This window comes from Vespula pensylvanica, chromosome 15 (genome assembly GCF_014466175.1).
Source record: "Vespula pensylvanica isolate Volc-1 chromosome 15, ASM1446617v1, whole genome shotgun sequence".
In the NCBI taxonomy this organism is placed as follows: domain Eukaryota; kingdom Metazoa; phylum Arthropoda; class Insecta; order Hymenoptera; family Vespidae; genus Vespula; species Vespula pensylvanica.
Window position 1 is genome coordinate 3,192,152 of NC_057699.1, and position 15,604 is coordinate 3,207,755.

At 27.3% G+C, this 15,604-nt stretch overlaps 2 protein-coding genes across 3 annotated transcripts; both read right to left on the minus strand.

The window, feature by feature from the left end:
• Window positions 1-137: 137 nt before the first annotated feature.
• On the minus strand, window positions 138-4,884 carry LOC122634613 (U4/U6 small nuclear ribonucleoprotein Prp31-like). 2 transcript variants are annotated; one of them, XM_043823714.1, is made up of 11 exons: window positions 4,675-4,884; window positions 4,396-4,593; window positions 4,089-4,293; window positions 3,832-4,001; window positions 3,599-3,756; window positions 3,000-3,515; window positions 2,827-2,916; window positions 1,410-1,613; window positions 1,073-1,348; window positions 758-988; window positions 138-657 (listed from the first exon to the last, which is right to left on the minus strand). In XM_043823714.1, the coding sequence occupies exons 1-11, from the start codon at window positions 4,790-4,792 to the stop codon at window positions 511-513; spliced, it is 2,313 nt and encodes a 770-aa protein (XP_043679649.1). In that variant the 5' UTR covers window positions 4,793-4,884; the 3' UTR covers window positions 138-510. The 2 variants fall into 2 exon arrangements, with proteins under 2 accessions (XP_043679649.1, XP_043679650.1); XM_043823715.1 differs by lacking the exons at window positions 2,827-2,916; window positions 3,000-3,515; window positions 3,599-3,756; ... (2 more) ...; window positions 4,396-4,593; window positions 4,675-4,884 and adding an exon at window positions 1,729-1,875.
• A 409-nt stretch (window positions 4,885-5,293) lies between these two features.
• Window positions 5,294-15,350, minus strand: LOC122634612 (kinesin-related protein 4). Its single transcript, XM_043823713.1, has 13 exons — window positions 14,684-15,350; window positions 14,302-14,536; window positions 13,951-14,182; window positions 13,477-13,808; window positions 13,253-13,370; window positions 12,797-13,106; window positions 12,507-12,723; window positions 12,292-12,433; window positions 10,823-12,220; window positions 10,160-10,664; window positions 6,765-10,078; window positions 6,495-6,665; window positions 5,294-6,383 (listed from the first exon to the last, which is right to left on the minus strand). Exons 1-13 carry the CDS (start codon window positions 14,835-14,837, stop codon window positions 6,201-6,203), a joined length of 7,311 nt encoding a protein of 2,436 aa, XP_043679648.1. The 5' UTR covers window positions 14,838-15,350; the 3' UTR covers window positions 5,294-6,200.
• Window positions 15,351-15,604: the final 254 nt, after the last annotated feature.

Sequence of the window (15,604 nt, forward strand, 5' to 3'; positions counted from 1 at the left end):
TTTTTTTTTGTAATTGTGTTTTACACATTATTGCAGTAGTACATATTTTGTCATCTATTTTCGGTATGCAAAAGAACTGCCGTCAACTCGAAGTTTCTCATTCGAAGCAACAGTTATAACCAACAATAATATGTAAATTCTAATTTTGACATAATTTTGTAATAGGAAATAATAATTGTTATAATGTTTTAATTAATATTACAAATGATTAAGGAAAATGTACTATTTTCCATTCAATAGTAATCAAAGTTTGTCTCTCTTTTTTGCTTAATTACAAGAAACATAATAATACTATATTCTTCACAATTTTACGAAATATATAAGATACTTGATTAGCTTTAAGAAATAATAATTATATTATTTTATAATTGAGCAACTCTCTTGTCATTAATAGCTTAGCTTACCTACAGTTTCTGATGTCTAAATAACGAGTACAATTCGTTATTCGTATAATCATATCGTTCCAAAATAATTAATTATCACGTTTACATGCAGGAATGACATAAATTATTAAATTGGTTTATATAGTAGAGTTGTTACATATTTTTTTCGATAGCGATGCGTGGCTGATAAAACCATAACACTATCTTTAATACTTAAAGCATATAGGTGATTCAACATCACATGATTTGGTTCTGGTAGAAGAGTTGGTTCACACTAAAAAAAAAAAATATGTATTGATTATAATTTTCTTATAAACTAATATAGAATAATTTTTTTATAATTATAACATATATAATTTTTTATAATCACTCACAGATAATGGTGTATCTTTATTAAGAATAACTTGTAATAAATGTGGTGGTAAGATTGGTGGTCCAACCACTTTATCCCATGGTTTATGAGGTAGAATTTCTTGTCCATATTCAGTTTGAACACTGGTAGAAACACCTTCACTGTCTTTGGCAAGAGCTTGAAAAACTTCAAAGTCAGATTTTCTTACAGATACTAAATTATTCTTAGAACCTGTACCATTGTCAACTATTTTCTAAACAAACAATTTAATCATTATTTTAATCATTGTTCTTACAATACTAATAAATTTAAATTAATTAGTAGATCTATTTCTTACTAAACCAGGGTCATGTCTCCATTCTCCATCAACATAGAATTTATATTGATGTTCTCCTTCTGGTAAGTCAATAATAGTAACGAAATCACCATGACTCTTTACCATAGGTAATGTTTTCCATCCCGTGAATGTTCCACTGATATATACTTGCTTTCCACCACCTTCCCATTTGAAAACTGTAGGCAAAACTTTGCTATCTGTAACCTTTGTTCCTTCAGACACTGTATTTGATCTTGGCCGTTGACCGTTAAAATTATCTCCATCCTGTTGAGCTGTCTATATAAAAAAGCAAATATATATTTTATATCACACAAAATTTATTTCGATTGTTAAGTACTTTTGTATAATAAGGTTCTCCTTCTTCATGAGACGGCTGAAAGACTAGTTTTTGATTAGGCTTTTTATCAAAAACAAATGCCTGTCCTTCCTTTCCTGGAGAAGGTGGCGCATGTTCTTTACTATGACGATCTCTACCTGAAGTATGGCCATGACCTACTGTTTGATTACTCCCTGCATTTCCCATTGTTTTGCAGCAACGTTTCTAAATACAAAAATTTTTTTTTTTTACTATTATAAAAAAGGATCATTTAAGAATTAAACGTTCCTTCTTTTTAAATATACTTAAATTAGTTAAAATAATTTCTTAAGTTTCTTACTTAGTAAACGAAGTAACGCTGATAAATCTCGATAATTTATTTTTCATATGACTCTGCAATTTACAACGTAAATTATAGAAAAAATGGAAAGTATATAAGTGCGACTGCGTACGATAAAACCCAAAGAAAAACGATGTTGTTAGTAGTAGTGAGTAAATCTAACGTTTTTGATGCAGATAGTAGGCGGGAAATATGAACTGAATTCATTCCTGTTCTATCTAGTTTTGCATATGTTTACTATTAAATTAATATTAAATGATATTGTAAAAATCTGACATCCTTAATATCTCATATATTTAATATATTGTGTCCATGATTTATATATATAAAACATTTTGTCAGTAATTAACGTTCCAACTGTAAAATGAGGATAATAAATGTTCATGCATTTTATTTTTAAATATTAATAAAAAAAATTATAAGTACTTGAATATCAAAAAATAATTAATATTTATAATAATTATATGATATTAACATAACAAAATATTAAGCGCCTATACCAACCGATAAAGTAGAGAATGGAATAAAATTACCAAAAATGATTTTTTTCGTTATCAATTACGTGGGTTGATAACGAGAAAATAAAAATTCCGAAAGATGTCACCACTGAAGTGCAATCGATCGAACATACCTGAAGATTGCCGAGATTTGCCGAAGATGCCCGAGTCGTTTGAAATTTAAATTTCTTTTCATGATCTTTTTTGTTAGATTATTACGCGTACCTTCAAAATCATCGTTACGAGGACCATCCTACATATGTATGGGGTTATAACATAAATAAGTTCATTTACCAATATAAATTAAATATAACAACTTATGAATATTATGACGCAGTATATTGCAAGTGATGTTTAATTAATTTAATTTTTCTTTTTACGAACTTATCATTATGCGATAAATTGTAAAATCCTATACATATCTTTATCGTTTAAATGTTAAGTAATGGTATTCCTAAATTTAATAAATAATCTCTCTCTCTCTCTTTCTCTCTCTCTCTCTCTCTATATATATATATATATATATATATATATGCATGTGTGTATATATACATGTATATACACATACATATAAAACAGATTCACATTAAGATTTTTTTACTTTTAAGAAACCAGCCGTATTTGAGAAGTATTTGGCATTGGCTTCATTTACTTTTTTCTCTGCAGCTTGTGGATTAACAATTTCCAAACCCTATAATAAATAATACAATACAGTAAATAATTATAAAGAATTATATAACATAATATAATGTTAGAATAATTGGAAAATTTTACCTGTAATGGTGTAAATGCTACGCTTGAAGCTGTTCCAGAAACTTGTTTTTTAACAGTTGTACTTCCACCCCATTGTTGTTGTTTTTGTAAATTCTTTTGTAAAGTCTTTGAAATTCGTACTTTTGTTTTTTCATCGACTTGTGGTAATCTAATGCGTCCTGTTCCTGCCTTTCCAATTGTACCTCTTGAATACCCGAGATCTTCTTGATAAGCATCATTCTCTATATCTGCAAAATTCATTCTATTTGCGTATTTTCTAAATTCTGTAATCGCATAACGTTCCTTCATTTTTCGAACGCGTTTGCCACCACGCTTCTTTCTGCTTGGGTCAATTGGTTTTGGTAAAGGTTTTACAAATTTAACAGGAGGTGGTTCTTGTAATTTATCTAATTTCTTTTCTATTTCATCGCGGAATAATTGCCCAATATGACCATCTATGCTTTCGTGAAAAGCATCTACACGAGCAGCTAATGTACCTTTTGCTGCAACAAGTCTAGCTGCTTTCCTACGTAAATCCTGAAATAATTTCATTGTTTATGTATATATTACATAACTTCTATAAAAAAAAATCTGCTTATAATAATCTTCTGTATACTCACAGGTGGTGTTTCTTGAACAATTTCAGAATAATATATAAATCCTGTATGAGGTAGACTTGTCATTTGAGAAAAACCAGAAAGTGTTGTTTTCTGAGATCCTAAAACTAATACATTGCAAGCTGGCATTTTGGACAACTTTGTCAAACCTCCAGCAACACCTAATAAACCATGTAGATATGTTAAGTTCTCAAAAGTTAATGTTAAAATTATGAGTTATATTAGTATAAACATACCCATAATTTTTGCAGCTGTAGATGCTCCTACTATTACAGAAAGATTTGGTGCTATAAAAGCCATTCTACTTTCTACATATTCCAATATCTTTGATTTACAATTATTTAATTCGACTGCCATATCACAGGCTTCGCATATGGCTTCCCTTTCTTCTTCGCTTAGTAATTGCCTGTAATACAATGTAATAACAAAAATGTGATTACAATTATAAGAATTTGAAAATAATAAAGGTATCTAATATAGATAAACTATTCACCCTTGTGTTGTAGAAGCTGTGACTGATACAACCATTATAGTAGCTTGTGTAAGATATTGTTGTAAAGTTTCATTATTTTTTGCTTTATCCAAATCATTTCCAAGTTCTCTTACAGTCATGACGTATTCCAATGGTCCTACTACCAATGATTCAAGTTCTGGAAATCTTTTTGAATATTTATCTCTTGTAAACCGATGTATTGTAGCTATATAAAACATAAAAATAAAAGTATGAATAAGGAAATATATCAAAAAACTGATTAGTAAGATCAATTTGCTAACACTATTCATTTAAACGAGTGAATTACCTATTTCATTATCTATATCAATTGCCATATTATTTGCTTCAACGATCAATTGATATTCCGGATCAGATTCCACAGGGCCTATGATATCTGCTGACCTCCTAGATACTTTACTATATTTTTCTATTTCGAACATTGTCTTTTTCAACTCCTCAGAATCACGAAGTTTTGCTAATTCTCTCACCGATGCAACTTTTACTTCTATAATAAAAACAAATTGATAAAAGCTATAGACATATAAAGTATGTAAACAATTATATACGATGGAAATTAAAAACTAACCTTCTTCGATAGATTTGGAAATACTTGGTGGAATAAAATCAGGTTCCGGTTCTTCCACCATACGATTAGAATCATCATTTTCTTCTAAATCTGCTAATAATTCGTCAGCGAGAGACATTTTTATTATTTAATTATGCAATTGTTTATCTTTAAATTATGTACTTCAATCAAACGTTCAACTCGTTAGCACTGGTAAACTAACACTAGATGTCAGCAAAGTCGAAAGTAACATGGAGATTTCCTCCAATCAGAATTAAGCGTAGTAATGTGAAATTACACATTAAACATATAAAAATTATTTAAATGTAATTCTCGTCTTATGTCGCATCTTTATTTGTTACCTATAATTCAATCAATAATTTTATTAATTATTGATTTATTAAGTCATAATATCAATTGTTTGTTGAAGTCAATAATACGGTGGTAGTCGATATAAATAATGAAATATGTAACTTGCCTGTATAAACGAACAGCATTTGCAAATTAATCAGTTTTCTAATATTTTCTCTTATTCATTCTTCTAGTTTTATATTTTATTTACATAGCCAGAGTCATTGTAACAAGAAATTAGTATACACCATTCATATTGCGATCTCGATAAATTGTTTTTTTTTTTTTAAATGAAAAATATTGATCTTTTGATCGATTAAATAAAACAACACGTTGCTCCGAATTTCGTCTGATATAAATAATTGTCTTCTAAAAAACGTTCTTTTCGTATTTACACTTTTACGAAAATTTTTTCCTGCACTGTACACTGTTATTGCCGAACAATCAACGCCGCGTTCGAATTATATTGCTAATGCGCATACGCAATTTTTCGAGAGTTATTATTGCGATTCTCAATCTCGATTATGATCATTTTCGATATATGCAATCGATAAGGCATTATGCTTTCGATAGTGTATTACAGTAAATATATAAATTTTTATACTTTGGTTGTATTGCATTTAGAATTGCATAATAAAAATTAATATATCTTATTACGTAATATATGGAATATTCATTTTCATATTAATAATAATTTTTCAGATTTAATGCTTAGGATATAAATATATTCTTCATTTATCAGAATAATCTATAGTTATAGTACTGAATGGACTTATTAGATATGTATATATGTACTAGAATTGAATTAATATTAAAATTTTTTTTCTGCTTCTATTAGCTTCGTCAAAAAAATAGAGTAAATATATAAAATATAAAAAAGAATATGCTATATATAAAATAAATTTAAATTATTATTATTACAAAAATATCTAAAGATACAAACCCTTAAAAATAATCCATATTCTAGTAATAATACTATTGAAAACTCTAATTATAGAAATCATGCCTTATGTACTTGTAACATGTAATCAATATATAAAAATAGTCATTTTCAATAATACTTTCTTATATACATAATGCTTTGTAATAACGTTAATTATCCATGAAGTATTTAGAATATGTTTCCTCAAGATGCAGATACAATATTACATCGTAAGAAGATGATAGTTTAGAAACTTTTTGTTTGCTTAATTCGATTAAAATCTCGGCGTGTTACAGGATATATCATTTGGAGCAACGTTTGTTTGTTTTGATAAACTTTCAGCATTTTCAAATTCCATTATTCTCTTTTCGAGCTCTTTTATTCGTCGACATCGTGAGCGACACAATTGTTTCATGAAAGATTTTTCTTTTTCTAATTTCTGTATTTGTATGTGTTCCTGTGTAAAAGATAATTAAACATATTTATTTTGCTTAATGTTATAAAAAATATTATAAAAGAATAAATACAAAATAGATATTCATAGTTATCATAAAAAATTATTACTTACATCGATAATTCCACTACTGGTTCCACAAAACTGTATCTTGTTAGTTGGTATAGTTTGAACATACTGATTTTTTGTATTAATATATCGATTTTTACATATGTAACATTCTTTCATATTAATGTCACTCATGACATGCCTAAGTTTTTTTATTTCACCTTCAAGTTGAATATTCTGAAAAAAGAAAAAGAAAGAAAAAGAGTATATAAGTATTTTAAATCCATTTTAGATTTGTGAGATTTCTTTTATCACTTATAAAAAAAATTTATATACCTTATTTTTAAAAGCTAACACATTTTCTTCCAAATCTTTACATTTTTTCTGATATGGAAAACTTTCTCTTTGTATTTGTAATTGTAATGATGCAATCCTTCCATTTTTAGATACCAAATCGTGTTCTAGCTCTTGTATTTGTTTCTTCAAATTTGCAAGTTTATCGTTATTGCTCTCTTCATTCATACTATACTCAACATTACGTTTTAATTGGTCTTTTGGTTGAAGTACTCCATGTCTAATACATTCTTGTTCATCAATTTCATCATTGAAATCAAACATCTTTGATTTGTCAGTTATTTTAGTTTGCAATGTTATGTGTGATTTATTTACACCATCAAACTTTGTAAGTTCATCTTGTAACTTCTTGTTTTCTTCCTTCAAGATATTTATTTGAGACTTCAACTTATCACCAGAAACATCATCATCAAAATATGAATATATCTTTTCTGTCAATTTCTCGTTTTCTCGTATCAATTCTTCTGCTTCTTCGTCTAATTCTTGATTTTTTCTTCTCAATTCTTCAAATTGATTTATATAATGTTTCAAGTCTTCTTCCTTTTGACATAATAATATCTTGTTTTCGTCTAATTCAAGTGTAATTTTAGTTTTTTCATTTAAAAGAGTATCATACTGTTCCTGTAGCGTATGCATGTTTTGTTTTACCTCATCTGACAATAATTCTTTCATTTTTGTATTCTCTTCAAGTAAAGATTCATGTCGTTCCTTTGCAGTTAACAATTCTTCTAATAAATGATTTTTCTTATCCTTCAATTCTGTTATACAATTATAAGCACCATCTAAATTATTCTGTAACACTTTATTTTGTTCCAGTAAATCTTCTATGTTCGTTTCTAGTTTCATTTTACTATTACTGTTTCTAAGTTTTTGTTCCAATTTTATATTTTTTTGTTCTAATTGACTATATTGTTCTTTTAATGTATCTAATTCTGTAAGTAAAATAATGTTTTCGTTACGTAAATTTGCCAATTGTTTATTTAATTCTGCATATTTAACGTTTTCTAAATTTAGTGTCTCCTTCATATTTGTCAGATGCATTTCATTGTCTACTTTCAAGTTTTCTAATTCTGACTTATGCTTATGTATGATCAATTTTTGTTCTTCGAGTTGTTTTTCTAAAAGTTCATATTCTGGTGTAATGCTTTCCAGTTTTGTTTTATATTCGGACAATATGTCAGATTTGTTTTGTAAAAGAGTAGTAACTTCTTCAATGTGCGCATTTTTATTTTCAATTTTCTGATTCAATCCATTGCAAGTCTTTGTGAGATATTCTATCTCAGTTTTCATTTCTTTTAAATTTTTATTATTCTCTACCAATTCATCCATTTTCTTATTAAGCATATCATTTAGATTTTTTTCATTTATTTCAAATCCTTCTAATCTTTTTATCAATGCTATATTTTCTGTTTTATTTGATTCTACCAATTCAATTAGATCTCTTATTTCAGTATTAAGTTTAGTAATAGATGCATTTTTATTTTCCATCTCACGAGTTAACTCATTATTGGCATTTGTAAGGCATTCAATATCAGATCTTATTTTTTCTGAGTTTTCATTAGTTTTAGCTAATTCATCCGTTCTTATAGTAAGCATATTCTGTAGATCTTTTTTATTGATTTCAAGATTTTCTAAATGTTGCTTTAGCTCTATATTTTTTATTTCATATGTTTCTAAAGTACTAGTCAGGCTGTTTATTTTTTGTTCATATTCTTCTCTAATTCGTTCCATTTCTATTTGCAATTCAATTTCTTTATCTTTTATAATATCTTCTATTAATATTTCTTCTTTTTTATTTATAGTAGTTTCAGCTTGTTGCGATTTTATTTCAGAATGTTTATTAAAATCTTTTTGTGAACTATCATAATCCATTTCAAAAGATTGAATTTTTTTCGCAAGTATTTCTCTTTCATTATTATTTTCACTTAATAAATGTTCCAAATGTAATATTTTATCTAATAATTCATAACGTTCTGTTTCTTGTTTTTTTATATCAGTTTTTAGTTTTTCTATTTCTGTTTTTAGCTCTTCTGCATATAATCTAACACATTTTTCCGCATTTATACTTTCTTGTCTTTCATTCTCAAGTTTTTCTTTATCAGAAAAGAATTGTTCTTGTATAACATCAATTACTTCCTTTTCCTTTAAAGTAATTCTTTCTAGAAACATGAAGAAAAGACTGTTTATAGATTTATCGAGGAAGTCGTGATCATCTTCTGTAGGTTTAAGAGATTTCATTTCATTAATGATGCAGGTTTTTGCAGAATTTAAATCATCTCTAAATTTTTGATTCTCATCACTTAACATACTTTCTGTGTCATGCTTATTTTCACAAATTTGTCTCGTCATGTCAATGTTTTCCTCTACGTTTTCCAAGTAGAATGTTTTTTCTTTTAAATAATTATTTTCCTTCCTACATTCATCGATTATTTGTTGCAGATCGTTTATAGTTTCTTCTTTTTGTTCTATGTTTACCTTTATATTTGCCATTTCCTCTTTCAAATTATATTTTTCGTTCTTCATTTCTTCTTGTACCATTTTATAATTCTCAATTTCCGCGTTTAAATTCACAACTTCCTTTTCAAGTGTCTTGATACTCTTGTCAGTAGTTTCCAATAACAGATTATTATGCGATACCACTTTGGATAATTCGTCGTTTGTAAATTTTAACATTTTTATTTCATTTAAAGACTTCTTAAGATCGCAAATAATATTATTTTTCAATTCGTGTAAGTCGGCTTTCACATGAGCAATGCCTTCCTTTAATTTATTAATTTTAGATCTCTTCCTTTTTGCATCTTTTTTCAATGGAGACACGACATTTGTTTCAGTTACAGTAGTACTGTGAAGCCTTTCAATTTCGTTACATTTCTCTTTATATAAATACGATAATTTAATATGATCATCCTGTAATACTTGTATTTCTTTATTTAAAAGAGAAACTTCCTCCTCTACAGAAGTTACATTTATCCCATCTAGCAAAGATGCATCTAAAGATATTTCAGAGATGTTTAAAAATGATTCTTCATTCGCTTTATTTTTGAGTACCTCTATGTCTGCGCATTTGCGATTGAATTTTTCTTGCAAATTCTCTAATTTGTCTGTTAACATTTTTGTTTTTAATTTTACAGCTTTATTATCTTCATTTAATTCCTTTATTTGAACACATTGAGTACAAGAAATTACTTTCAAATCTGCTAATCTTTTATTTAATTGTAAAAGATAATCCATTGTCTCTTTTAAGGTTACACATTTTTTAGATAAAATATCCGACTTGTCATCTTCCACTCCTTCACCTGCATCATTAAACATACCATTAAACAGTGATGCAATATATAATGAGTTATTATATATATGTATATAATCTTGAATATTACCTTTTAAAGTCTCCAAAGATTTTTTAAGGAGTTGTGCATTTTCCTCTGTTAGTAACATTACTTTCTCTTTTAATGTAATAAGTTCAGATTTTAACAGACTATCATCCAATACTAATTGTTCTGTGTTATTTTCATTCCTTTCAGTATTATTTTTTGAAGATGATTTTAATTCAGTTTCTGACAAGGAGCAATCTAAAAATAAATCATTATCACCTTCCATGCTTCTTTCTTCATCTTTCATGGATTCGTTGATATTTGTGGGCAAATCAACTTGTCCAACATTCTTGAAGTCTGCATTTACATGTTTCTCTACGTCCGCATATGACAATTCAATATTCGATGTCGATTTATTTGTTCTGTCCTGATAAAACTGATCCTCCTCTACATCTACTTTCTTTGATTGTAAACATCCAATTTGCTCATTAAGAATTTGGATTTCATTTAACAAATCCTTTTTTTCATTTTTTATCTCAGAGATTTCCTCGTATAAATCATCAGTTTTTTTCTGAAGAAATATAGAAAATCGTCAATTATACACTTAGATACTTTCATACGTTCATTAAATATAATAAACCAAAAAAAAAAAAAAGTATAACGTTTTTAACGATGTTACATTCCTTTTCGATTATAAGTTAGAAGTAAATTAATAGTAAAATGTCTTACCAAACAATCAGCTTTACTTTCCTTTTCTGCAGCCAATTTAGCAGATAATTCTTCATTTTCTGCAGTTAACAAGAATATAGTTCTTTGTAACTTTTTTATATCTAGCTTAAGTCCTAACACATCATTTTTTATTTCATGTAATTCTTGAGTTTGTAAATCGAGATCTGCTACAAATTCCTCATTCTCAATATTGTCATTAAAACTTTCAGTCAAAACAAATAACTGTTTTTGTAATTGTTCTTTCATTTTTTTATTTTTTGCTACAATAGATTTAATAAATGCGTCTAAATCTTGTAGAAGGCTTTTTAAATTAATACTTTCATTAATGAAATTTGTTATATGATTGTAATCCGTTTCTATTTTTTTTTTATTTAATTCACTTAAAACATATTGTAATTCTTCGTTTTGTGACGTAAATATTTCATTCAACTGATGTAATTTCAAAATTTCACACTGTTCTATATTACTCAAATGCTTATGTAATTTAGTCAAAAGATCTTCAAAATCAAAATTATCAATTTTTTCATTAATAGAAACGTCCTTATGTTCATTCATCTCGGCAATTATATTTTCTTTTTCTTCTAAGATTGACTTTTTTCGTTGTATATGGACAGATATTTCTGCATCTCTTGTTATTTCGGGACTGTGATCAATTAATTTTTCTTTAATCATGAAAGGTAGTACTTCACATGTTTTATTATTTGATTTTAATTGTTCCAATGATCTTCGAGTTTTTATAGGTGAGAATTCTATTAACTGCTTTCCCTGTTCTAATATATTTTCTATCTCTTTTGGCTTGGCTGTACTCTCTCCAAATTCAAAGTTTTCTTTTATATCAATTAGCATGGAATTCCTTTCTTGCATAGGTTCTGTAGCATCAGTTATTAAACTTACTGTATTTTCTTTAGAATTAAAATTTTCTTGGAATTCATTTTCATATATTATTTGTTTTTCCGTTTGTTCATTTATCTTTTGTTTTAGAGAGATTATTTTTTCTTTTAATTCCACATTCTCAGATTTCAGATGTAACATCTGATTCTCCAATTTAGAGATTTTTTCTAAATTTTCTATTTCATGTTGTGTTATACTTTTCGCAATTTTTTTTTGTAGCTTAGATAATATATATTTTACTTCAATTTCATTAAAACGCAAATCTAAGAATGATTCATTTACGGTTTGTGACATATCATTTGATATATCTACTTGCGTACTTATATCGGTAGTATTAGTGGCGTATTGTAATACTTCGGATATTACATTTTTTAATAAATTATTTTCCGATGTAACACTCCTTATTTGTTGTTGCAGATCTAAATTCTGTTCTATCTTAATTTCGTTTTCTTCCGATTTTTCTTGCGAGTTATCTATTGCCATTATAGTATGTTGCTGTTTTTCATCCTATAGTGAAGAAATAAATGCATTTACTATAAGAACAAGAAAATTAATTTTTTGGAAACAATTATACTTACAGTGATATAACATTGATGATTTTCGATGTACATTTGCTTTTCCAATGTAGTAAACTCACGAAGTTCATCAAATTCTTGTTTTAAATATTTAATTCTTTCTCGTAAAACTTTTTCCGGTGTATGAGACGAATTTTGATTACCACTAAAATAATAAAATATTATTAATTTTTTATTGGTATAGTATTTCAATTATAAATTATAATTTTTGTTATTACTTTGTCTGACATGGTGTACCTTTCTTCATGGGTGTACTCTCATAAATATCATAATTAGGTTTATAAATAAAAACATCGTCCATGAATGTAACACGGTTTTGATGTCTATTTTTTGTAATGTACATATCTTTATCACTGTCTATAGAATCTTCATTTTCCCTATCTTTTTCATCATTAATTAATTCTAACTCAAAATCTGTGAAAGCTGTTTGGAATGCTGAAATCGATAGAATTAATATAAATAAAAATATAATAAAAACACAAATATATAAAATTAAAAAATTACTTACATTGATCCATTAAATCAACAGATTGAATAATACTTTTTCTACAAGACTTTTCTGGTGACATTTCTTTTATTGTGGGCAAACCATAGCTAGGTTGAAAAATTGATAAATTTTGTTTGAATGTAACAGCTCCTGCCCAAGTTCGTCTTCTTTTAGATCTATATCCAAATGAGTCTTCAATATTTGCATTACTTCCAGAAACAATCTTGGTCTTTAACAATTCTATTCGTTCTTCCAAAAGTTGATTAACACGATCTTTTTCATGTAATCTGTTTTCCATTTCTTCAGCTGTCCGATTTTCCTGTTTCATTTTCTATAAAAAAAAAAAAAAAGAAAAAAAAAACACGTATGAACTTCATATAACACTTTTGTTGCTCTTTCTATATTGACTGTATTACTATTAGTATTAATCTTTATTGTTGTTCTAAAGCATTTTTAGTCTTTTCAGTTGATACAAACCTCTAGTTCTGTGTTGAGTTTAGCTATTTGTTTTGCGTAACGCTTTAGAAGAGCGGCATCAGACATAACTTCATTGATCTGTGGTTTATTTTTTACACTCTTAGCACGCGATGCAAAACTATGCATAAAAAACAAAATTATTGATAGTAGTTGAAATGTAATAAAATATTAGTGTTTTGTTTTCTTATTATTTTTAAATTATTCTAAATGTATAATATACTAACGATAATGTACAGTGAGATTCTTCTACTGCAGCTGGTGTGATAGTGCATATTATTGCTGTCATAGCATTTCCACCTAAAGAAGCTTGTAACAACCTCGTTAATTTGCTATCTCGAAAATTTACATATTTTTGAATATCTTGTGATTCACTTAATTGCATTATTACTAATCCCAATGTTGAAAGAGACATGTTGATATGTCGTCCCTCTTTAAAACGTTCTCCAGTAGCACCTGTTTGACGTGCTCTTTCAGAACCAGCAAGATCAACTAAGTTTAGCTGTGAAACTTGAATTGCCCCATCTGAGCCAGTATCAGTTTCACGACTTTCTATAGTCTATAAATAATATATATAATATTTTAATATTTTAATAATATTTTCTAAATGATAAAAAAATGCAATCTTTATGTACAAGTTATAGTTTTAAATAGAAATGTAAATAAGTTGATAAAAATTATTAACATTTTTATATTCTTACAATGCGAAATATAGTATGGCTCCTGCTACTACGTTCATTCATATCAGTTTCTTCTATTCTCCTACTCTTGTTACCTTTTTTCATTATTGACAAAACATGTTCAGGACTGTTAGTTACTTCTTCTTTACATTTCAAAACTATTTGGCCATTATCTTCGTGCATTTTTAAGTCTGTTCCACCTTTATTTAGGAGATCATTAACTTTTTCATTATAAATTTCAAGATACGACACTCTATAAATAAAAGATATATACTTTTAAACTTATTTGCTATCTTTAGATATTTTGTCATGTTTGTTATTTTGTTAACTCTATAAATATTATATTTTATATTCATTAGAAATAACATAAACCTTAATAAAAATTCTCTTCTCAATGTATTAGCAATAGCATCAAACATATGTTCGATAGCTAATGTTATTATTCCAGGTTCATTTAAATCTCCCATCATAGTAAATGTCTTTCCAGAACTTGTCTGACCATAAGCAAATACTGTTCCATTAAAACCATTTACTGCAGCATCGACAATAGGTTTTACAACAGTATCAAACACATCTCTATTTTTAGTTGCTTCATCAAAAATATGATCTGAAAGAGTAATATTAAAATTGATATCAAAAAACAATCGTAAAACATATTGGTTACGCATCATTATCAATTAGAAATGAATATCAATAACAAATGAATGAAGAAACCCCACACACACACACACACAATATATACACGTGTTTATACCAAAATGAAATCCTCCTTCTCCGCGTTTTTTCATCTCTGCATCTGTCGACACTATGTAATTTCCTTGTATTGTCCACTGTTTCGGCAGATTTTCATCTTTCTCTCTTTTTATTAAGGGCCTAACCTTGATAGCAACTTTTATGCTATCTGACATTTTATCAATTATATATTTTTCTTCAACTATTTCTTTAGATTTTTACAATTTTACACTTTCGTTTTTTTTTTTTGTACTTTTGTACTTGTTTGTTAATAATTCATACTTTACACTACATTTAAAATAAATTGATGAACACCTTTACACTAACTCGTCATTTATCCACGCTCTCAGTAACGGTTGGAAATTTATTCAAATTCAAATACTTCTGGGTTGCGACCTCAAACGGTACATACGAGAACGTGTATCTCATAAATTTACATGGTGAATTATGTCGATAAGATAGTTTTTGCCATCTTAAATCCAACCTAATATTTTAATTCTTATTAATTACTATGCTGTATATTATAACTTTGCAAATTGTATTACAAATAATAAAAAAATATTTGAGTCTAAATTTGAAAAATACTATGTTTTATACACATATTGTGTCGAATACGCATGTAGCGACTATCGAATCTATCTAATATTTCGCTAGATGTTATACAAAATCGATAAAAAAATAAATGTCTTACGATGAAATTTAAAACTGTTATTAAAACATTTTTTACTCCAAACGAATGTAAATCGAAATATCTAAAATAGTCCCACATTGTAACGTAAATAGATACAACTATCGTTTGAAGAATTTCAAGATAAAGAAGAAAACGATCATAGTAGCTATTCGTCATAAAAAGCAAGGAGTTTACATTGTTCTTTAATGCGATAATTCATGAAACATTTTTCTTTACGTAAGGAAACTTTAACACGTTGACAGTTTTATGTTT